Raw genomic sequence first — 23,214 nt, forward strand, 5'->3', positions numbered from 1 at the left:
TTTTGGATCATTTTCGCCCGAAAATACATGAACCATTAGTAATTTAAAAGAAAGGGCAATGCCAATTCCCAAGATAAGTGAGGAGGAGAAAGAAGAAGATGAGGAGGAAGTAGAAACTGAATCTGATGAAGAAGATAGCAAAAATGAGTGGGAACAAGGAGAGAAATCGATTATGCATTATGCATCGTCGCAGAAGATATTATTGGTAGGAGAAGGAGATTTTTCATTTGCTTTGTGTTTAGCTAGAGCATTTGAGACAGCATAACAACATGGTCGCGACATCTCTTGATTCTCTTGAGATGTTAGGAATGAAGTACAGCAACGGAGTTGACAATGTAAGGGAATTGGAAGAGAGGGGGTGTATTGTATTACATGGGGTTGATGCCACTCAAATGAGCCAGCATTACTTTCTGTCTACTCAGAGGTTTGATCGTGTTATCTATAACTTCCCTCATGTCGGGTTTATGTTTCCTGAAGACAGCACTTGTCAGATCAAGCTGAACAAGCAGCTGGTGAAGGGGTTCCTGATGAACGCGAAATTGCTGTTAATGAATCCAGCGGGGGAGGTGCATGTGAGCCACAAGGAAGGGCAGCCTTATAGCCAGTGGGACTTGGCCAAGAAGGCTGCAAAAAGTGGGCTTGTGTTCCATCAGAAGGTGCCCTTTCGTAGGACTGACTACCCTGGTTACTCCAACAAGCGTGCTGATGGCTACCACGCAGATAACTCCTTTCCGTTGTTACTAGCCTCCACCTTCATATTTCACCTCGACTCCATCACTAGTTGAGATTCCCGTCTCCAGAAATGGCCTTCCGAAATGTATATTTGTTCATCGTCCTAACGAGCATGTGGTGAGGCAATGATTCATGTATAATTAAGTGGGTTCCTGGCTTCCTGCTTTGTTGTTACTTCTGAATGTTTGGACTACTAAAATGTCCCCCTTTTTTTCTTCTTCTTTTTCTTTACTTTACCTTAGTGCTCTGTTTTTCTCCTCATATGAGTCATATTTATGTTGGACAATTGTTGTTCTATATGGAAATATATTTGAGGTTTGCAAACAAATGTACTCGAACAATCTCCGATGATTGCACTGAACTCCACTTATCTCTCAATAGCTTATTCACCTAGCCGGACTTGCTAGCAAACACTTTTTCAAAAGAGGGCTTATGAAATAAAATAAGAAATGGATTATAACATGAAAAAATAATGATATCAAAAACCGGTCAAATGAGACCGAAGAAGTGCACTTTGCATACCTGGAGATAGTACTCAAATAAGTTCATTGACAATGAAACTTGCCTCTTTACAAGTAATTACAGTAAATGATAGCATAAAAAACCTCAAAGCTAGCACTTGCAGTAAATCAAGTTATTCTAGGAAAGGTGGCGTCAAGTCGATAACGATATATCAAATTCCAGAGACATCAGTCATATTAACTCCATAGAGCCTAGCAAGGTCCTTTGCAGAGCCAATTGATAATGCAGAATTTATCATCTCTAACTTCTGATAATGGGCATTCAGAATCTCAGCTTGCTGCTTCGAGAGTTTCTCCTCCTCTTCTAGCTGCTTCTGCAACACAGAAGAAAACAGCACCCCAGATATGAGCATTACACAAATTATGATAATGTAATGATGAATAAACTGAGTAAATACATGAACAATAATCAAAGATGAATTCGACATCTGGAATTAGTCAGATCAATAAAAATGATTCCACACAATCCATAAAAGAACAATTCCTGATTCCATGAAAATTAGTAGCATAAGAGGTAAAATGATAAAGTCCAGAAGAATCCCGGTGTATTTTTCACAGTTACAAGCCTTAAAGCACATGTTAACGAACTTTAGTTACTAAATCACTGCGAACCTTGAGTAGGAAGGACTGTTGAGCAACATGCTTCTCTGCCAGGTTTTTCAGCTGCTGAGCCACATCAAAATCAGAATCCTCTGGATCCAACCAATACAGTTCTAAACTCCTACCCGGCTTACTTGGGCAATCATCAAACATCTGTGGTTCTGCAGGAAAGGCCCTTACTGGCCGTGGCATCCCTAATATCATGAATGGAAAGTGAGACAGCAAATCAATTATTTCCTTAGCTTGATCTTGGTTCTCAAACTCCAAAAGAGCAAACTTAGCATTGTAGCTAGGCTCTGTGTAGCTTGGGATGAAGCGGATGTTGGTCAGAGTACCGTGGAATTGCTTAAATGCATTTCTGAGTGCTTCTTCAGTAACTTGGGGAGAGAGGTTGTCAAGATAAACTGTTCGCTTCACCTTCTCCTCAAAGGCAGCATGTTCCTTCTCAGTTTCACTTCCCATTGCAAATAACTGTTATCTGCCAAGTAACTATGAGTTCATATAGCATACAGAGTACTTTCACATTGAATATTGAGCAGACTTCTTCAACTAAACATCACTGCTTGTCCAAACTGAATCCTAAGTTAACTCTTGACTTCTGAACTCCAAAGTGTGATCATCAAATACAGATATATTAAGGAATGCAGTATCACTTGTAAGAAGATATAATCATAGTAGTATTCCCAAGACAAAATAATCTCATTGCAACCTTTGGACAAGTAGTTATTCTGAACCTTCAAATCATATATCCTACATCCTATGTTACTCAGACACGCAAAAAGTGTCAGACTCAAATACAGATTCCAACAAAGATACACTCAGTTTTCTCTTAGGTTTTCAGTCAGCTGTAAGGGATCACACCCATGACTAACACAGGTAGACAGGGTTACGACAAGCCAAGGCACGCAACAAGTTAAGGATCCATGTTTCATAGCCTACACTTCTAAAGAAGGAATCAGGACTTCCCATAGCTGAAGCTACTGTCAATAATTCTTTGTTGATACAACATACCTAAATGAAAAACTTTATGAATGGAAGAACTTCGGACTCAGTTGTAAATTCCTAAAGGTCGAAAAAGATTACAATGGCTATGTTCCGAAAACTGCTCATCATATTGTCTCCTAAGACACTCCAGTATAATCAAAGAGCTAGTAATGCTAAATAAAGTTCCCTAATCTTCTCCTAAACAATAACCCTCGTCCAAAAAATCGAGTACACACCTTGCTACTCTTACAGGCTACAATCCTAAGTCTCCTAATGGACGTATGTGTTTGAGTTTGTAAAATCACATTTTCAGTAAAAGTTCAGTAGCACCATAAAATTAACCAAATAAGATACTCGTACTTGTTTCTTTCTTGATGATTTCTTGCAATTTTAATGCAACCTTAACATAAAAGTATTATAACAATTTTTTCGATTTCTAATCCTGTCAGCAGTTCATATGATCATATAACAGACAACAGCACAATTTCTAAAACTAAGAACAATATCGCATATAGTTCACATAATTACTAAACAAAATCACCTTTTTGTTTTTTTGCAAATAGCTAACTATAAACCAAAATCATCATCAAATCCCCAAGAATCACCCTTTTTTCCTTCCCAAATTTCTAAAATACCAGTAATATAAACGCGAAATTATAAATTAAATTGGACAAAAAAGCGGAGGCTTTTTAATCCATGTAAAAAAGGGGGAAGTGAGAAAATCATATGAGAAAGCAAGATTAGGCTTTGATAATGAGTGGGATTCTGGTAATTTCATATTTTAAGATGAATATTCTCAAAACCCTAACTTTCTTTACTCGGGAATTTGTAAGTCGATGAACACAGATTAACGAAAAGTTTATTTACCTAATGCAGTATTGCGTAATCAACCAGCACTACTGTAATAATTGCGTCTTCAGTGTGGAGTATGGGGACACAGAGGAAAAGATTACATGAAATGATTCTAATGATGATAGTCAAGGCCTAGGTCGCATAAAAACGGCTACAAATGCACCAGTACGATTACAAAAGATGTTACGGACTCTTAAACAATGTACGAGTTATTAGACACTAAACAATATACGTCGACCTATTGAGCATAGTAATTGAAGTACAATTTAACATACTACGTATTTTTTTTTTTTTACATAAGTTGGTTTATTTTCGTTTCAAGTGGGGTGCAACAGCACAAGGGCAAAATAAAGTCGAACCCTCAATTTTGTTGTTTCTTTGGAAGTTGAATACATAGTACCTGTTTATGCTATGGACATGAGATCTCACAAAGAGTAAATTAGAAAATGTCATCATTCATTGAGACATGAGGTTCTATAAAATAAAAATATTTGCTTTATTACTAGTATTTCGTATTACATTAGCAAGTAAACTGATGGTTGTGTCCTATGCTGATGAGCTACACCCTGAGGGAAATCGCACTTTGGCCTTTAAATCTGTCCTAAAATAATCAGTACAATCTTTCCAATGGGAAGAACATTTCTTTGCTTAATGAGTGAGTATAATGCAATAATTTTCATACAATAGTGTCTTCAGTCTGTTGAAGCAGAGCAAGCAGCGTAGCAAAGAGGACGAATCATCGGTTCAAATAATGAACTTCATCTTGTTATTCTTCTCTTCAGGGAATGCTCGCCATATGCTCAAACTCGTTCAATGTCACTATTAAAGCTCTCAATTCTTTCTAGAAAAATAAAATCAAGAAAGAAAGGAGAAAAAGTTGTAAGCGGTTGAGATGAAAATCTCCAACAAAAACAAAGCAGCAGCATATTATAAAGGAAAAAAAAATCTCTATGTTGCTCGGACTCCTCATTTTACCTAGTGTTCCCGAGTTAGCTTCTCAACACTCTAACATGGGTGTACCTCAACATATAATTTTGGACCACAAAGGAGGAAACTTTCACAAAATAGTTGAGTTTAACACTTGGACACATACTCAGGTATGATATGAACTCTTCAGTCCGAGAACATAATTGTTTTTTTTTTTTTTTTGGCATATTAAAAAGGCTCATTGAAGTCTTAAGTTCTCTGATGGCAGAAATTACCATAACAATGACCTCTGAAGAGAGTATTCTCCATTCTCTGGTTCCTCCGTCTCAGCAACACCACCACCAGTCGCAGAAATCACTTTGCCATCAGCATTCCCTGTGCTATCTTCTTTCTTAAGGGAACCAGCATCTGCATCTAATTCAGATGTGTTTGAAACACAAAACTTTTGCAGCCACCTGTCTGTCTCCCAAAGAACGTGCATGATGCTTTCTCTTGCTGAATACCCATGACTTTCATAAGGAAGAATTACTAAGCGGCAAAGAGCCCCATGACCCTTTAGAGCATTATAGAACCGATCTGACTGCAACATTGTAAGTGCAGGTAACAAGTAAACAAATTAATCATCAGACAGGAGGCATGAAAGTGAATTATTGTTCACAAAGTAAATAGTAATAGAAATGATTTTTTAAGTTTTTTACATACAACGAACTACACAGGTGAGAATCTGAAGAAATGCTCTAGGAAGCGTTTGGTATAGTTCATTTATACTTCTTTCCAGGCATATAAAAGAGAAGTAATGCAAAAGCAAATACCTGCATTGTCAACGTTCCTGAATTGTTGTCTTCTTCTCCATGAACAAGCAAAATAGGCCTCTTGATCCTATTGGCCGACATAAAAGGGCTCATTTCTATGTAAGTATTTGTCGCTTCCCAAAGTGTTCTATCCTCGTTCTATAAGTTTGGCAGCAAAATGTTAAAAGTACATACAGAATTAGATTACATAAGTGGAATATAAGGGTAGTTTGTCAAGTAACAGGAAACAAAATATGTACCTGAAATCCAAATGGTGTAAGAGTTCGATTATAAGCTCCAGATCGAGCAATTCCACAGCAGAAAAGATGAGAAGCATGTGCCAGAAGGTTTGCAGTCATGAATGCTCCATAAGAGTGACCTCCAATAGCTATCTTGTTAGGATGAGCCACCTTTAAAATTAAAGAATATTTTAGCAAAGGGTCTTGTAACCATGACTTTGTGTTTATACAAGTCAAAATAAAAAGCTGGCAATGGGCTGGCCAGTCCTAGCACAATTTGGCTCAGCTTGGGCCACATTTTGCAAAGACCAGCACAATCCCTAACCAGGGACCGTGCCATGCTGTGGGACTGGTCCATAGACTGGCCAGTCCAACCCAAGTGATTTGGGTTGCCAAAAGTCAGCAGCCCATTACGACCCAGTAGCAGCTTTCTGAAATCATATTGCTCAATTCACAGATAACAAAGGAAAAGTTATATAAGAGCAAACCAGCTCACCCCTCGTCGAATGACCTCTTGTACTGCAGCCTCAGCGCTAGCAACGAGTTGTTCTACATACCTGATGAAAAGATCTTCAGTCCAGAAGGGTAAAAAAAAGAGTTCAAGTGACTAAACAGAAAGAGATGAAGATCTCTCCATAAAAGATTGTAGCACACAAGATATTTAAAAAAAATAATAATAAAAATAATAATAATAATAATAAATAAATAAACAAATAAAATTAATAAAATAATAAAAAATAAATAAATTTTAATGGAACAACTTCATTATTCTCCAAAATAAAGAGGCTGAAGAAGTTAAAGATTACTGAAATCTGAAAATGAAATCCTTTTTCCACAAGTGACTTGACAAGGAAGGGCCAAAAGTAATACAGTAGCTAGTAGTTTTTTGGAATACCAATTAGCAAGGTCTAGTTACAAGTTAAATTTCAATTTGAGATAAATTACTTGTGCTACTTGGACTATTTATCTCACCTTTAGTACCAATGTCGAATCTTTAACATTTTAGACCAAGAAAAGAAATTTGACATGTCATTTGGACCAAAAACAGAAGTTTTCCTAATAAAACAGTCAAGTCTGATAATTATACAAGTAACCTTGTCAGACATGAGTACCCTCCGTCCACTTTTTTATGAGTCATGAAGGTGACATTTATCATACATTCCTTAGCAATATCTTCTATTATCAAGATTCCCCACAATCCCCAAAATACCATGGTAAATTCAAAAGAACTTGATACAATTACAGGTGTACAGCAAAGAACAAAAAGTTATAAGGAGTTCATGAATGTTTACAAATCATTTGCTTCTTTGTCACCCTCGCCAATGATAGGAATTGTAGGTCCGGACAAAACAGCAAACCTGTTGATGAAAATTAGACAAGACTTGATATAATTGATGATATTACAAGGGTATAGCTAGTAAATTTACAAATAAGAACTGTGAATGTTAAAGCTTCAGTCGAAGAGGATGAAACACACCTTCGGGCCAACCAAAGAAGGGGCGAGGTAGATCCTATGCTAGCAAACTCATTGGGAGAACCACGCACTTGCCCAGCAGCCTCTTTGGTCTTGAATTCTCCGGGATAAGACCAGACAAGACATGGAAGAGGTCCATCTTTCGAGGAGTCATACCCTGGTGGCAAGTATAAAGTTGCAGTAAGCTGCACCCCATCACTACGTTGATACCTGATCATTTCTTTATGTAATGAAGCTAGCTGAGGATATGGATGTGGGAAGTTGGTAATTTGGACTGGCTTCTTATCAGGCCAGCTTTGTATATAATACTGGGTGTTCTCAGTTTTTGATTCCTTTGAAGTAAGTATTTTCAATTGGTTAACAAACATATCCCCTTCAATATGATCAGACATTAATGCAACAACTGACTCATAGTACTTCTCCTTGTCACTCTGCCATATTCTTTCCTTGTTACCTGAATTACTGATAAAATTACGTGTCAGACTGAGGATAAAGCACCTTACATTAGACTAATATCAGACGGACATTGACTGTGGGAATGGATTTTAACCTCATAGCACTTACATGTCCATCAAGTCAAGGAAAGGTATGTTTCCTTCGGGAGTAGCACCATTACCATTCAGCAATAAATAAGTAGCATCATCTTCTTCCTTTCGAATCTTTGCAATGACATATGTTCCATACGAAGTTCTTCGTGACATGGGAGAACCAGGATCTGAATAAACATCTTCAAATGACCTATCAAATAATATGCGTGGACTAACATCTTTACTCTCAGGAGATATGACCCAGGTTCTTAAACGCCGTGTTTTATACCAAGATTCATACACTAGAGCTAGAGAATCATCGCACCAAGATATCCCCCTGCAAAGGTATGGAAATATTGCCAAAATTTCAGCCTTTGACCACATAATAAGACAATACAAAACAAAAATGAATGAGGAAATAGAGGATGTTTTCACCAACGATTACTGAAGACATACTTTCCATTTATTAGATACTATAGCATATCCCAAAGGTTGTTTGAGCACATAGCTAGCACTTAATTCATTGAAATAATAGATATCTACTTTTGAAAGAAAAGACAAGAAAAACTTGTCATGTTATTCCATAAAAAAGCCCACAGTCGCAATCACACAAAATACACAACAATACGAAGGTAACAAAATATAGTTTACAACCCAATTAAGCACGGTTTAAATCACCAAAGAAGTGTATAATGCCATGCCACAACATATGAATACAGTAATTTATACTTCACAGACAGAAAGCTTTTGACAATGCATGAAATCTAGAATTATGTTAACAAACACAGTAGCAATAACATTGCTGTCAGTCAGGGGGAAGAGGGGGAGGGGGGGGGGGGGCGGGGGAGAAATAACATCAAAAATTATCACATTACAGTATACCCATATCGAAGATCAAGCTTGTGTAAGACAGTTGGTTCTTCGCCTTCACTTGCTTCAGAAGACTGTGTATAAACGATATCACGAGGAGAAGCTTCCACCTTGGCATCACCTCCATCTTGAGTCTCCACCCTACAATTTTAATGAAATCAAGTCTTATATAATATATATAATAAGGGAATCTTCTATAAATTAATCTTTGTAGTAACAAACAATGGAAAGCAAGGAATAAAGGCATGTGTAACTCACGAGTCACGAAACCCACCATCTGAAATAACCATAGAAAGCTTTTTTTTAACTCTATTAGCCAAAAGACAGACACCATAAATTTCCACTTTTTCTGTTTAGCATGTGAGCTACTTTTATTAACCTTCCATTACTGGCAGTTGCAGTTAACATGCCACAAAATGATAAAAATTTTATTACAGAGTACTTAAATCATCCCACATTACCAGATTACCAGAAACATATAGCTAACAACACAATGTCTCATAGTTGATAATTTTACACAAAAGAAAGGACTAGAGTCTTCTTTAGAGATAGAAGATTACCAGTAAAGAGTTGAGGGTCTGTCAGCTCTCCAATTGATAGAGCGCATCCCATTTCGCACACTATTATGGGCAATAGGAATATTCTCTGCCAAGGGCAAATCACAGAGTTGCCTAACAAATTTTCCATCAACTGTCCATAATTCAACCTTCTTTGGAAATCTTCCACAAGGTACTACATAAGAGTATGGTCTGTGGGTTGAACTTATCATTATGTATTTATCATCTGGTGAAGGGTCCAGCGATTTGTACACAGCTGGCTGTCCAAAAGGTTTCATTGTTCCATCCAAAGAAGCCAGTACAAGTTGTGAAGTTGCATAATAATCAAACAAATCTTCATCATATTCATCCTTAAGCAAATCTTGGAAGGTTCTGAGTTGTATAGTATTCTTTTGCTCGTTCGATTGAATCTTAGGACCAGGAGGAAGCAGAGGCTTTTTAGGCGGATCACCACGAGAGGATGGAATGGTGCAAACCAGTAAAGTAGAGTCACCCACCCAGACAAAACTAATAAGGAACACAGAAATATCAACCGTCAGCTAAAGCTTCAGATAATATAATAAATCAATTTGACAAGTCTTAAGTGATAAAGACACTTACTTGTCAAACACAGCGTTTACATAGATTTCTGCTGATTTGAACAGAGGTTTAGCCAGTCCAGTTTCCACATTAGCAACCCATAACTGAAGCTTGCCATTGCCACCAAGATCCTGCTCCAAACAATAGTCATGTCAGTCAAAATGGAACTGGACTTGCAATTATGGAACTACATGAAAAATAAATTTCCTCTGATTTATGTAATTTTACCACATTTGACTTTTAAATTTGCCAACAATGGAACTACATGAAAAATAAATTTCCTCTGATTTATGTAATTTTACCATATTGACTTTTAAATTTGCCAACATTGACCGACCATTAGTATCTTTTAATTATCTACAGGTAAAGATTATAAAAAGTTGACATTTTCGAAATATATATTGAAACGAATCTAACAAAATCCCACATGACATTCTGGAAACTTTATAGATCTATTGGTAGATCTGCCATGGTTCCATCCTAACTTTTATGATACCGGGAGATGACCCCCACATCCAATTCAATTCTGGAAACCTTTCCCAAAAATTGGTCGAAAAGCGTGGATTACCCTTCAGTTGTGGAGAATTTTAGTCTTTTCGGGCCTGAAAAGGATAGAGGATGAGGTGCTTTCCATGGACCAAACGAAACCCTAGGAGGCCACTTGGATGGTTGGAACCATCCACTTTGAGTCTTAACTAACAATTAAGTCAGTAACATACACACATCCTGTCATTGACTCGGGATCACCATGGGTCTTTATGTGACCGACTAGTGGGCATATATAGTTTCAAACAACATAACATGACCCTGGGATCCCTTGTCATCACTTGAGTTTTCCGGATCTCTAAATCTCCAAAAATAGTCCAATATTGCCTTCAGATTTTGTCTTAGGAGAACATTTTTGAACCCACCAAAGTTAGGCATTGAGGCGCTTCCCAGGGCATCCAACAGACCCCAGGAGGCCTACTTGGTTCACGGAGCCATCTATAACTTATGCATTGGCCTATGACTAATCACCCCTCGTAATCATGTCTTAAGATACATTAATTTCCTTAGTATAAATAAGTATATAACCATATATAGTCAAAGTAGAGTATGTGAATAGTGCAAAAGGTCCTATGATACAGCCTGAAAAAAGAAAGTATTCTGGTAGTACTGTAGTAGGTGCCAGACAACAGGTTACAAGAAAAAATATGCATCAGATGGGTCAATGTCTCAGAGGAGAATGGAAAAGGGAACAGTAGCAAACATAATTAGATTTTTTTTATGTAATTAGATTTTTTCCCCCAATACGGTGCATATATATTCTCTTTTTTCATACAAGATTCTACAGCAACAAGCAAGAAGACCAGCGAAAGATGGTTACCTCATCAACTCTGACACAAAACGCTAAATGCTGACCATTATTTGACCTGGAAAATCATCATAAAGAGAAAGTCAGACAAATAAAAGGCAATAAGTTATGTTGTATACTTGTAAAGGGAAGGTACACAGAAAATTTTTGTCCATGAAAAAGAATTAGACACCATACAGAACATTTTTATTTTTATTGGGAGCCAAATACATCAATTACAGATGAAGCTACATTGTGAGTTCTGAGAAACTCATCTGCAGAAGAAAATGAGGCATTCAAGCTCCATCAGAATCACATGTATATTCTCTCAGCAGCAACAACATGATTACTTAAGACTTATAAACATCCTCATTCTAGTTCTTTAAATTCTCCAATAAACTCATGATCTCATGGGTAGTTTTTCAGAAAACCACTAAACCACACACATTTTTGCAGCCTAATTAAAACGAAACCCCCTTACTGTAATTATCTATGTGAGTGCACAAATATTTTTCACATGTTAGACACATTAATGGAATCTTATGTCCAAGTAACATATATAATCATAAATATATTGATCACATAGTATCACACCTGAGTACTATAAGACCAAAGATTGTTTTTGTTAAAAAAATCGAAATGAGATTACTTCTTCCTGAAGAAGGATATGAGAAAGAAGAGTTTGTAGGGGGGAAGAAGGGCCTCAGTAGCCACAAGACCATACTAAGGTAGTACAAAATTCAAATTTGTTGTCAACAGCTTTATATAATTACATGCATCTCATCTACGTTTGGAGAATCGTTAAGAAACTATGAGGCCCTGAACAGTAGATAGCTATTGAACCTAAGCTTTTAACATCCAAGACATCACAACATGTAAAGCTTTTCAACATGCAAATTATCAATGTACTTCTGGCCTAAAACTAGCTTTTAGTAGAGTTCAAAAGACCAGAGCTTTTACCAGCAGAGAAAATTTTCGTCAACTTTTCACATAGGTACCATTCTATCACTTCCTAAGAGCAAATTAATAACAGTAGGGAAATCTCATCACTTAATAGAAAAACAACTTCACTGACCTATCACAATTAGCACACAACTCTTCAAGTCAATTATATTTAAATCAGCATTCAGTGCACCTGAACTCTAGTAAATGCATAATTAATAAAATGATGTTAAGGAACTGCTTAAATTACCAGCTAACAAAATTAATCCTTGCACCATCAGGTAGGCCATGTACCTCTTTTCCTTGCCCAAGGGTACCATCACTTGTCAATTGATGGATTCCAATACCTGTGTAAAATGACCTGCACACAAATGATTAAGCTTGTCACCTTGTGATATACACCAGATAAAAAGAAAATGTTAGCTTGAGCATATACAGAAATTCTAATATGGCAATATGCATTTTCTCACTCATGTCACATTGTCACTAAACTATCATTTCCTTGTTTGTTGCTAAGTAGTACCATATTAACCAATATAAAAGAAGCATCATGAAAGGCGCACTAGGATATTGCTAATGTAGTACCATTATCTAGTTATCTACTATTTAAAATTCAATTTTCTCCATAGCTATCTGCCAACATTTTAAACAAGGTAAATACACCTTAAACTACACATTGAGAGTGAGCAAACTATAGCGTGTATGGTTCTGAACAAATGTATATATGCTTTGGTGGGATGTCAATGTGAAAGTATTATATATATAATGAAGCGCATATACATGAAGTAACATACATATATATCTTATAAGAACTCAAGCAGGTTTTCAATGATAAAAGAACGACAGGTAGCATGGTTTTAGCATGGTTTTAGCATGGTTTAATTTCTCCATCTAGCTGCTTTGACATTTTGGTGCTAGGCCCCGTTTAATTACTCAAATTAATCAACTCTTCACTAATGAAAAGGTTTAGTGCATTGTAAGCATGATAAGTAAAGTTTTCATGCTCACCATGCACTAAAAAAACAGGCCTAGGGCTGAGGCTGTTGAATTTATTCTGGCCTAACGTTCAGAAAGCTAGGAGGGCAAAGCAAAAAGGGTAGGGGAACACTGATAGACATGTGGACTGCTAGCCCATTTTAGTTTTTACAACTCATCTAGAAGAGGCAAAGAGAAAGGGTGTCGCTGCTACATTAACCATGGAGACTAGTGAGACATATCTTCTGCCTTTTATACAGCTCCAGGAAAAGTAGATAACTACTGGCATATTATGATCATCACCAGCATAACAAGTTGCAAATCTGCTACCTGGACCATACATGAGATGAATATGACAAAGGGGGGAATGCTTGTCCTCGCTTAATATGGTATACAACAACCACATCGAAGTCTCATTCCCAATGATCATCAACCAGACAACTATGATCCTCTTTCTCCATTCCTTTCTCTCGAATGCTACATGCTCCTCTAAACTCAAATTCTTCATTAATGTGGTATACTTGGCAGAAACTTTACTTATTAGCTACAATCAAATTGTAAATAAAAGCAACAATATTTTTGTTTAATCCCTTCATTAGTTACCATAAATATAGAGGCCATTAGACCTAGCCATAATTTCTTAAGAAATTGTAGATTTTGATCAGTGGTGATCCACTATTTGAATCAGTGGATCCGTTAAGGAGTTCACTCATTGATGAACAAATTCTGGCAAGCCTAGGTGCAACAGTCTCTTTACAGAATAATGCACCTGATCTTTCAGCCAATGCTAATTCTAGTAAACAAGATCAAATCTAAAGGCTATAGCCTTATGTGCAGTCATTTTTGTAGCTAAGTTCAAACCTTGAAAAAAAAAAAAATTTGAAGCTACGAATGCATAAAGCATTACGAGTAATAACAATAGCCCACTGTTAGTTCCAAGCTCTGATTGAAGGGGGAATTTCCCATAGGTTAGCTGCCTCCTTTTTTTTCTCTTGAGGTTATTCGCAAGAAAGTAGGTGTGGCGGGCATTGTAGATAAATTAAGGGAAAATCGTCTGCGTTGGTTTGGACATGTAAGACGGAGACCCGAGGGTGCACCGGTGCGAAGAGTGGAAGAGTGGGACCATGGAGGGATTAAACGAGGAAGAGGGAGACCAAAGATGACTTGGTTGGAAGGAGTGAGGAAGGATATGAAGTGCATGGATTTACGTGAGGATGAAGTTTTGGATCGTAAGGGATGGAGGAGAAAGATTTATGTTGATGACTACACGGAATAATCAAATTTGGTTCATGTTAGCCGACCCCACTTTTGGGATTAAGGCTTTGATTGATTGATTGATTGATCTCTCCCCCCTCCTCTCTCCTCTAGGGTTTTAGTTTTCTTGGCCATTTAGGCCGGAAATAGGTAGAAATTAGACTATTTCCAATCTTTTTTCTTTAATTAAATTCAGTTTTTTTGCTTTGCTCGCGTCAAGCTTGAAGCAGTGGAGCATGAGCTATGCCAAATATGCAAATTAGTAATGATTTTGATTGTTAAAATTATTTAAATTTCTCTATTTGTGGTTTACAAATCTTTATTATTATTATTATAGATGTCGTATGGCTATTTATTAATGATATTATTTCTTCCCATAAAATAAAAAATTAATTAATTAAAAAAAAATCTCATTGAACATTGAAGGGGTGTTCATGAAAGGGGGATTGCATAGAGCATACATATTGCACATAAATACTCACATTCGACTCCGTGTATTGCTTTTTCCATCAATGCGAATACCAGCAAGCTTTTCTTCTGGTTTAGCAAGGTCTATCAAGGGAGGTAAAGATCTTCTTTTGAGAAATAGAATCTTATCCCTGTGGGGCAAAACGGACAATGCGGGCAAGGGAGGAGCATCAACGATGTCTCGTATTTCAGACGGAGGCAGTTGATAGCCACCATTTGTTCCCAAATCATCTATACAACAATTGCACACCACATTAATATATACTCGGTATATCTAGCATCCAACAACACAAAGGCCAATAGGAGTTTATTATTATAACAAATTTTTGTTCTACATGTAAAACTTAGAAATAATAAATTATACTAGTATGAAGACTTCTACTCAAAAAAGAAGCATGAAACATGTCTTATTCTAATATACTATATTTACACTCCAATTATCCAAGACAATGGTTAAACCCTGACCCCAAATACATATTAATACAATTTAGTATCAATCTCGATCATATTACATTAATTCCCACCAATTTCATCCAAGCTCAGCAAATGAAGCTCAATTAGTCCAATTCATATTCACCAATTCAGCTTCAACTCAATTCAAGTTCCTATTTTTATAACCCATCAAAATTTAAAACCTCCCCAATTCAACAAACCAAACCAAAAAAAAGCCCAATTCAATTTTAAAAAGCAAAAATCTTTTATAAATCAATCCAATTAACAAAAGAAAACCCAAATTAAAACAAGACAAAAACAAACAAAACCCAGAAAAAATTAAGTGAAAATTACCTTCTAATTGAGAATTAGAAGCAGACCCATTAGAAGGAGCAGCAGCAATATATTCCCCAGAAACTGCTTCAACAGGAACAAGACTTTGAAGCCTACTCATTGTACTACTAAAAGGCTTCCCAGAAACAGTCCTGGATTGTTGGGAAGTTCGAATTCCTGGGAATTTAAAGGGAATTGAAGAGAGAGAGGATGATGAAGAAGAAGATGAAGGTAAGGAGAGAGAAAATCGATTGAATTGGTGTTGAATGATGAATGAAGAAGAAGAAAAACGATGGTAGACTTTATTATGAAGTCGCATCTTTTTAATGTAAAGTTTGATTTACTCTTTAAAAAAAATGTAGTGTACTAATAGAGTGTAAGAGTAAGATTCGTTTTGTTTAAAGTTGTTTTGGTTTGAATGTTGTAATCATGTGTTAATGTCACCATAGTTGGACATTTTTCCAGGGTATTTATCTAGCTACATTATCCATTGAACTACTTAATAAATTTCACCAGAAAAAAATAAATAAATAAATAAAATAAAATTGATTGATGACAAATTTAGGGTGAAAGAGATAATAGAATGGCTTGATTATTATTCATCGATAGGTAAAACCTACGTTAATAAGATAGGAAATAATCTTCCTAAAAGATATACTATTATAACCATAGTCCTAAAGATAATGTCTAAATAATATCTTTATCGTAAATAAACCTAAAGATATTATTTTCTTAATGATATTTACGGAAAATATATCACAATCATATCTCTAACACAATCATTATGTGGCACGTGATTTAGCGGTTTTGGTTGATCTTTGTCTCATACAGTCTTGGTGTTGAACAAGTTACTCACATTAGCGGTAAATATATATCAATATATGGAGTGACTAATAACTTATTAGCAGTAAATGTAATACGAGTCAGGTTTTGGTAAAAAGAGAAGTTTGTTCCATGCCAAATAATCGAGCTAAGTAAAGCGTCGAGTCGAAGTGCACATAATATTTGGCTAGGTTTCGGGCTTATAATGTTTATTGGATTACACAATCTTCTTTCTATTAAATCAAATAGGGTCGAACTAGACTAATGTTATTGTTACTTGCTTATTACATGCATTTTCTCACCTATAAATGGACTTCTTCAAAATATCTAGAAAAATCATAACAAGTCTAAAATTCAAAAACATTTACTCAAATTTACTACGTAATTGTAGGTTACCACACCTCCAATAACAGACAAAGTAGAATAAAAATCAATAATACATCCAAAAGAAAAAGCAAAAAGATCCACAAGAAATTAAAAAATAAATAAAATATCCTACACATTTCTACGTGTGAGCATATTAATGGATATATCATGATAAGAAATATGTGCACAAAATTCACTCCCCAATCCACATTATTAATATCAAACTTTCTCCTTCCTATATTTCCTTTATCACAGTAATCAATTATCTCAAAAACATCTTCAAAAAATAATAAGCTAAGAAAAACAAGTCTTAGAAAAAAAAGATGGCTAGTATGAGTGTTTCTATGAGCCCAAAATTGTTGCTAGCCAATAAGCCTAGCAACAACTTTGAGACACCAAAGTTATGTAACATGGTCACGTACATAAGGAAAAGTAACATGCATGCTAGCCGTTTGGTGGCGGTTCGAGCCGCACCGGATAAGCTTTCGGACAATGTGGAGAAGAGCATCAAGGAGGCTCAAGAGACGTGCTCGGATGACCCGGTGAGCAGCGAGTGTGTAGCGGCTTGGGACGTGGTGGAGGAAGTTAGTGCCGCGGCTAGTCATGCTAGGGACAAGGCCAAGGATAGTGATCCTCTTGAGGAGTTTTGCAAGGATAACCCTGAGACAGATGAATGCAAGACTTATGATAATTAATTATCATAAGTTTTTATTTTAAGTAATTTTATTTTGTTATTGTATACTTTATATATTTAATTTGCTCTAGTTATTATTATTATTATAGGATGTTGTTGGGCTTATCTTGATGATCAATTAAATTATGCACGGGGTTTTGTTATTATGTGATGAAATTAAGGGGCTCTAACGATCTATTTATGCTCGAATTAAAAAGGGTAGGGGGAAGCTATTGTAACCCTTGAATCTTTGATATACATGATCATATTAATGTAAATGCATAAGAACTTCAATCCTGTGCTTGGTTTTTTTTTTTTTTTTTTTAACACTTGCTTAGCTTGTTTTAATTTGCTTGATTTAAATGTATGTTTGAATTGCTAGAGTTTTCTGCTTTTTTCAAGAGTAAAAAAAATAGATTAATCTCTTAGATAAGAAAAAAAAAACTCAGCTCTTTCGTTCTACAAAAATTAAAGTCAAGTCTAAATCGAGCCAAGAAGATCTTCAAACGGGTAGTTGACTATGATATTTATTGATTAATTGGACCCTTATAGTAATATACTCGTATATCTTTATGAGAAAAGATAGAATTAATTGATTTGCAAAGTATAAATCTCTTGATTCATAAAAATTAAAAACATAAATCATAAACTTGTCATGATACGAGTATACTATAAAACTAATTTTGGGACTCCAACCATCCGCTTAGGCCTTTGGTTGGAGTACCAAAATCGGATATAAACTCTATCAATTACTACGTACGAGTACAAGAAATCAAAATAATAACTAGCAATCTATGAATCTAACATTAACTAGCATACGTAACAGTGTAATAATACTAATAAAGACTAATTTAGCGATAGAACTTCAGTAACCTCGCACATTCGTAAGCTCAGCAATCAGAGTCTGCGGGACATCAGTAAACCCCTTGGCATACTCACAGACATCGCTAAGAAACTGATTGCGCAGCAGATTATGATCCGTATATCTATCATCGACGTAAATCCCAGTAGCTTCCTTCATAGTCTGAATGATGGCATCCTTAGACCGAATCTCATCACTCAACCTTATCATCCGAACACTTTGAGCATTCACTTTGCTCTCAAGTTGAGCAATGTAATGCTGTTTCCTTAGCCATGATTGTCGAGCAGACTCTCTGTTCGACTGTGCTCGCCTTTGCTTCGCCTCCTCCTGCTGCATTGTCATCTCTGTCTAATACTATGAACAAGAGAGAATGAATTATACTGTATTACTTCAAGAATATTGTAAAGGATAAATTTGGATTAGTATATGGATAATATAAAGCCTTAATTTATAGCCAAGTTTTTTTCTAAGGATTTTGATAAATTACCATAAAAAATTGGATTAGAATATGGATAAAATCTTAAGGTTAGAGTTATTCCGGTCGAATATATTTTCGACATTTTTAAACTTTTATGTTTGGTAAATTTATTAAGGTAGAATTAAGGAAACTATTTTGCGGATTTGGACAAATATTTCTCGGATGTGGATGAATCATGAATGAACACAACTTTTTTCACTTTGATGAATTTTATAAATCCTTCCTTATATACTCCTGGATATATCAAAAGGATAGACATGCTAGGGTGTTTATTATGTGGCACATATGCAAATCCTTCCTTAATCACTCTCGGAATATATCGAAAGGATGACATGCTAGGACGTTTAGTCATTTATTGTGTGGCGTGTTTTAACACATTATGTATCAACGTGTGCACGACACTCTTTGCCATGACTTACATGCTAATAAATTCGAAAATTGACCCATGTAATAATAGATGTATAATAGCCGCAATTAAATAAGAAAAATATGTAAATAACCTTAGGATAAACAACAAAAGGTGTGAAATAGGAGAGGTGTTTAGTTCCAAAGCAAAGAATATACGTAGTATTTGTAATTTACTCTTCTACACTTGCATTATTCTGCATTCACAAAAATTTACTAAGGATTTTGCTAACACTATTGTCATTTGTAATTAATATTAATAGTATAGGCACGGTAACAACATGCTTCGAGGTCTAGTAACACTAAGGCCCTGTTCTTTTGAGCTTTTGGGCAGAGCAGAGCAGAGCAGATTTCAGCAAAGCAGAGCAGAGCAGAGCAGAGCAGATTGAAGCAGAGCAAAGCAGAGCCAAGCAGAGCAGAGCAGATTTCATTATTATTATTATTATTATTATTATTATTATTATTATTATTATTATTATTATTATTATTATCATTATTATTACTAATATTGTTATTATTACTATTATTATTATTATTATTATTATTACAATTATTATTACTACTACTAATACTATAATAATAATTGTAATGCTTTATTATTGTTATTAAATATTATTATTATTATGATTATTATTATTATTATTATTACTACTACAACTACTACTACTACTACTATTATTACTATTATTATAATCATTAAATTTTATTATTAAAAATTAATTATTATTAATAATATTAATATTATTAAATATTAATTATATTATTATTAAATATTAATTATATTATTATTAATATTATTATTATTAATATTATTATTATTAAATAGTAATTATATTATTATTAATATTATTATTATTAAATATTAATTATATTATTATAAAATATTAATTATTATTATTAAATATTAATTATATTATAAAATATTAATTATTATTATTATTAAATATTAATTATATTATCATTAAATATTAATTATATACTTCCTCCGTTTTCTTTTACTTGCAACACACCTTTTAAACACGCAGTTTTAGGAGATGATTAGTGAGGGTAAACGAGCGATTTTATCAATATAATTTTTACACAAAAATTAGAATAGAGTTAAGTATCATTTGTAAAAATTATAATGAAAAATTTGTCCATTTACATTACATAAACCAGAGCTCAAAACACGTGCCACAAGGCTGTGTTGCAAGTAAAAGATAACGGAGGAAGTATTATTATTAATAAGTATTAATTATTATTAATAAATATTATTTATTTATTTATTATTATTAAATATTAATTATTATTATCATTAAGTATTAATTATTATTATCATTTTTATTAAATATACATTATTATTATAATAATTCAATATTAAGTATTAATTTTAAGCAGAGCAGATTGAAACAGAGCAGAGCAGAGCAAATTTCAGCAGAGCAAAGCAGAGCAGAGCAAATTTCAGCAGAGCAAAGCAGAGCAGATTTTAGCAGAGCAACTCTAACGAACGGGGCCTAAGGTACTTTGAAGAAATGCACACATTGATGTCATGGGTTTTAGGCACACATTCATCTCTGCCCCTCGTATAATTAACATAGAAATGATAGAACCACGATAACAAAAGTACAGAAACAATAGCAAAAATTGGCACATGGGCTTGACAAATGCACATAATAAAGCCATGCCGTTCAAAAAAAATGCACATAATAAAACCACAGCTTCAGCATGTCACTTGTGCACGCATATCTCATAATATCAGCATTTCCAAACATTCACTATCACAATGTAAAAGGTCACGTAGCTGAGATATCATTACAATTGGTAAATTAACATGCCCCAGAACAGATAAAGAAGGTCCAGAGCATCAAATAAAGGCACCTACTAATCATCCACCAAAAACATGCTCGTACAAGGAAAGTCAGTCTGCACCATTGCCAGATTTACCCGCCGCGAGCTTCTCTTCTAGTAGCATCATGAAGCAACTCAACATCAACTCCATCTGGTGGTAATTGAACATATCTCACAACTGAACCTCTAATAAAGCAGTTTCTCACTGATAACTGCAAAAACAAGTATAATTGTCAATTTCTGTAGCCAAAGGAATTTTAAACTGATGATTAAAAGCAAACAATTACTTCATCATTATCAGAGGCTAGCTCCCCCTCCCAACCAAGACTATCACCAGTGATATGAAAGATCCAGATTAAGAACAGAATCCAAAGTGATCATACAATGTGAGATTATGAGATTAGCCAAAATCAGAATTGTCTTGTTGCCAACTCTTCCAGGGTCAATTTGTAATTGATTCAACCAAAAAAAAGGGTGAGCTTTCATGGAAAATAATGGGAAAAAGTACATCGACTGACATTTGGCTTTAATTTCACAAGGCAAATGAAAAGCACAAAGAAGCTTTTACTAAATTTCCTATTCCCCTCAATCTGCCTAAGTTGATATCAGCCACAATGAAAAAAATTAAAGTGATTTGAATACACATCCACAAAAATGGACAAAGATATACTGAATACATCTAATCATCTCCCTATCTAATATTTTACAATTTGGCTAATTGTCCAAAAAAAGCTGGTAGCCTAGAAAGTTGATCTTTATTTATAGAAGCTACTTCACATATATCTTAGTGAAGAGGAATTAGTTAGTAGTTACAACAGTAGATCTGCACATCCCCTCAATTCATGATATAGCAAAATACAGCACTATGGCAGTATAAAAGTCCTTGATAATACTCATAATAGACTACTAAAAATTAAGAACCCACTCACATTGAATATGTCTTAAGCAGCGCCATAAACATTAGTCAATACATGCCGAAGTAACCTTTGAGACAATTCTTTACAATCCCAAGGATAATTTAGACAGAAATCTGAGATTACTCGCAAGAATGTTGGAATATGTCGATACAACCAGATATTCCAAAAGGCTCTACAACAACCTCCCCTACTTCCCTAATTTCACATACTTTCCAGTTTCTTACAAGTCTTGTTTAGTGGAATTGAGGTTCATGTCATGACATCACAGTTGCATCAATATAAAAGTCAGTTATTGATATTTGATACTTGATAAGGGAGATGCTTATAAGGAGATAACAGTGTTCACTCGTCTAGAGCAGGCTCGGACTAAACCTATGATGTTCAGTTTCAGAAATAGATTTCCAACTCGAGTGGGGATACGAAAACCAAGCGTGGATATAATTTAATTTTTAAGCAGAGACATGGTTGAAGGTGCAAAAAATTCCAGATCCGGATACAGCTGCCAAAAATAAATATTATACACTATTTTCAGCTACAATCAATCCACTTTTTCATTTAAGGCTCAATTTGTTTTGGTGGAAAAAAATTTCATGGAAAATGATTTTCCTCTGTTTGTTTTGTTATAGTTTGGGGGAAAAAAATCCCATAAGTGAAAAATTATTTTTTAAAAGAAGGAAAACCATTTTCCTTTTGTTAAGATGGTATGCCGCGTATTCCTCTTTACTCCTCATTTCTCTATTTTCTCTCCTCTATCCTTCCCCTCTTTTTACTTCCATTCTTATTTACTTCAAAAGTTTTTTTAATAAACAAAGGAAAACCTTTTCACAATCATGTCCCATTGTTTAGAAAATAATTTTCCATGATAAATGTTTTCCATCAAAATAAACGGAGCCAAAATGAAAAACTTGCTAATTATTTAGAGAAAGAAATTACTTCACAACAGAAAATGCAGCCATAGGACCTTTTCTGCATAAAATTCTCTCATTGACCAACAACCATCACCCCTCACCCACAACCAATGTGGCCAATGTCAGTACCACAAAGATGGTTAGCCATAAAAATGAAAAAAATCCATTCCATTTCCATGCAAGATTATGGTCCAATTCCGATTGAAAGCAATTAATGATTTTTTTTTTCCCCAGAACAAATCTTCTTGAATTGCCAAAACAAAGAGTGAGAGAAAACCATGTCCTTTTTTCCTTCTCAAGTCCAACCAATATCCCAAGTCAGAACCCATGTAAAATTGTTTCAACACAAGTATGACAAAGGTGATCGGTAAATTTAAATCATGTCTCTTAACTAGCATATCTACTTCTTGTCTATTAGAATACTTACAGTACAAGATCTGTGTATCTATGTTTAAAGGGGTGAACAGCCAACTCATAAAATAGATTAGCCAACACCCTGTTTAGTTACCAGCTAAGAGAAGATAAAGAAATAAAAGATCATCAAGAGACCATTGGACAAAGGAGAC

At 34.9% G+C, this 23,214-nt stretch overlaps 2 protein-coding genes and 1 pseudogene across 2 annotated transcripts; 1 reads left to right on the forward strand and 2 right to left on the reverse strand.

Moving 5' to 3' along the window:
* Positions 1-1,291: 1,291 nt before the first annotated feature.
* On the reverse strand, positions 1,292-2,327 carry LOC145568131 (ASI1-immunoprecipitated protein 1-like). The gene is made up of 2 exons (XM_081627565.1): positions 1,866-2,327; positions 1,292-1,567 (listed from the first exon to the last, which is right to left on the reverse strand). The coding sequence occupies exons 1-2, from the start codon at positions 2,313-2,315 to the stop codon at positions 1,406-1,408; spliced, it is 612 nt and encodes a 203-aa protein (XP_081483691.1). The 5' UTR covers positions 2,316-2,327; the 3' UTR covers positions 1,292-1,405.
* A 1,801-nt stretch (positions 2,328-4,128) lies between these two features.
* Positions 4,129-15,831, reverse strand: LOC145567083 (putative glutamyl endopeptidase, chloroplastic). Its single transcript, XM_081626312.1, has 15 exons — positions 15,412-15,831; positions 14,640-14,856; positions 12,179-12,289; positions 11,020-11,065; positions 9,675-9,784; positions 9,078-9,581; positions 8,530-8,658; positions 7,685-7,984; positions 7,124-7,582; positions 6,939-7,004; positions 6,143-6,203; positions 5,668-5,817; positions 5,429-5,566; positions 4,892-5,196; positions 4,129-4,530 (listed from the first exon to the last, which is right to left on the reverse strand). Coding segments are annotated over exons 1-15 (2,895 nt in total). The 5' UTR covers positions 15,710-15,831; the 3' UTR covers positions 4,129-4,529.
* Positions 15,832-16,815: 984 nt separating this feature from the next.
* LOC145567084 (calvin cycle protein CP12-2, chloroplastic pseudogene) lies at positions 16,816-17,548 on the forward strand (annotated as a pseudogene).
* Positions 17,549-23,214: the final 5,666 nt, after the last annotated feature.

Source organism: Chenopodium album, chromosome 11 (assembly GCF_948465745.1).
Source record: "Chenopodium album chromosome 11, dcCheAlbu1.1, whole genome shotgun sequence".
Taxonomy (NCBI): Eukaryota; Viridiplantae; Streptophyta; class Magnoliopsida; order Caryophyllales; family Amaranthaceae; genus Chenopodium; species Chenopodium album.

Excerpts from the sequence above, each read along its gene's own strand:
- LOC145567083 (XM_081626312.1), bottom strand. The coding sequence starts at position 15,709 with ATGCGACTTCATAATAAAGTCTACCATCGTTTTTCTTCTTCTTCATTC. Across the intron at positions 9,582-9,674 it reads GTAAACGCTGTGTTTGACAA|TTTTGTCTGGGTGGGTGACT; the intron begins GTAAGTGTCTTT and ends GTTCCTTATTAG. Across the intron at positions 7,005-7,123 it reads CTTCTTTGGTTGGCCCGAAG|GTTTGCTGTTTTGTCCGGAC; the intron begins GTGTGTTTCATC and ends TTTCATCAACAG.
- LOC145568131 (XM_081627565.1), bottom strand. The coding sequence starts at position 2,315 with ATGGGAAGTGAAACTGAGAAGGAACATGCTGCCTTTGAGGAGAAGGTG. Across the intron at positions 1,568-1,865 it reads AACAGTCCTTCCTACTCAAG|AAGCAGCTAGAAGAGGAGGA; the intron begins GTTCGCAGTGAT and ends TCTGTGTTGCAG.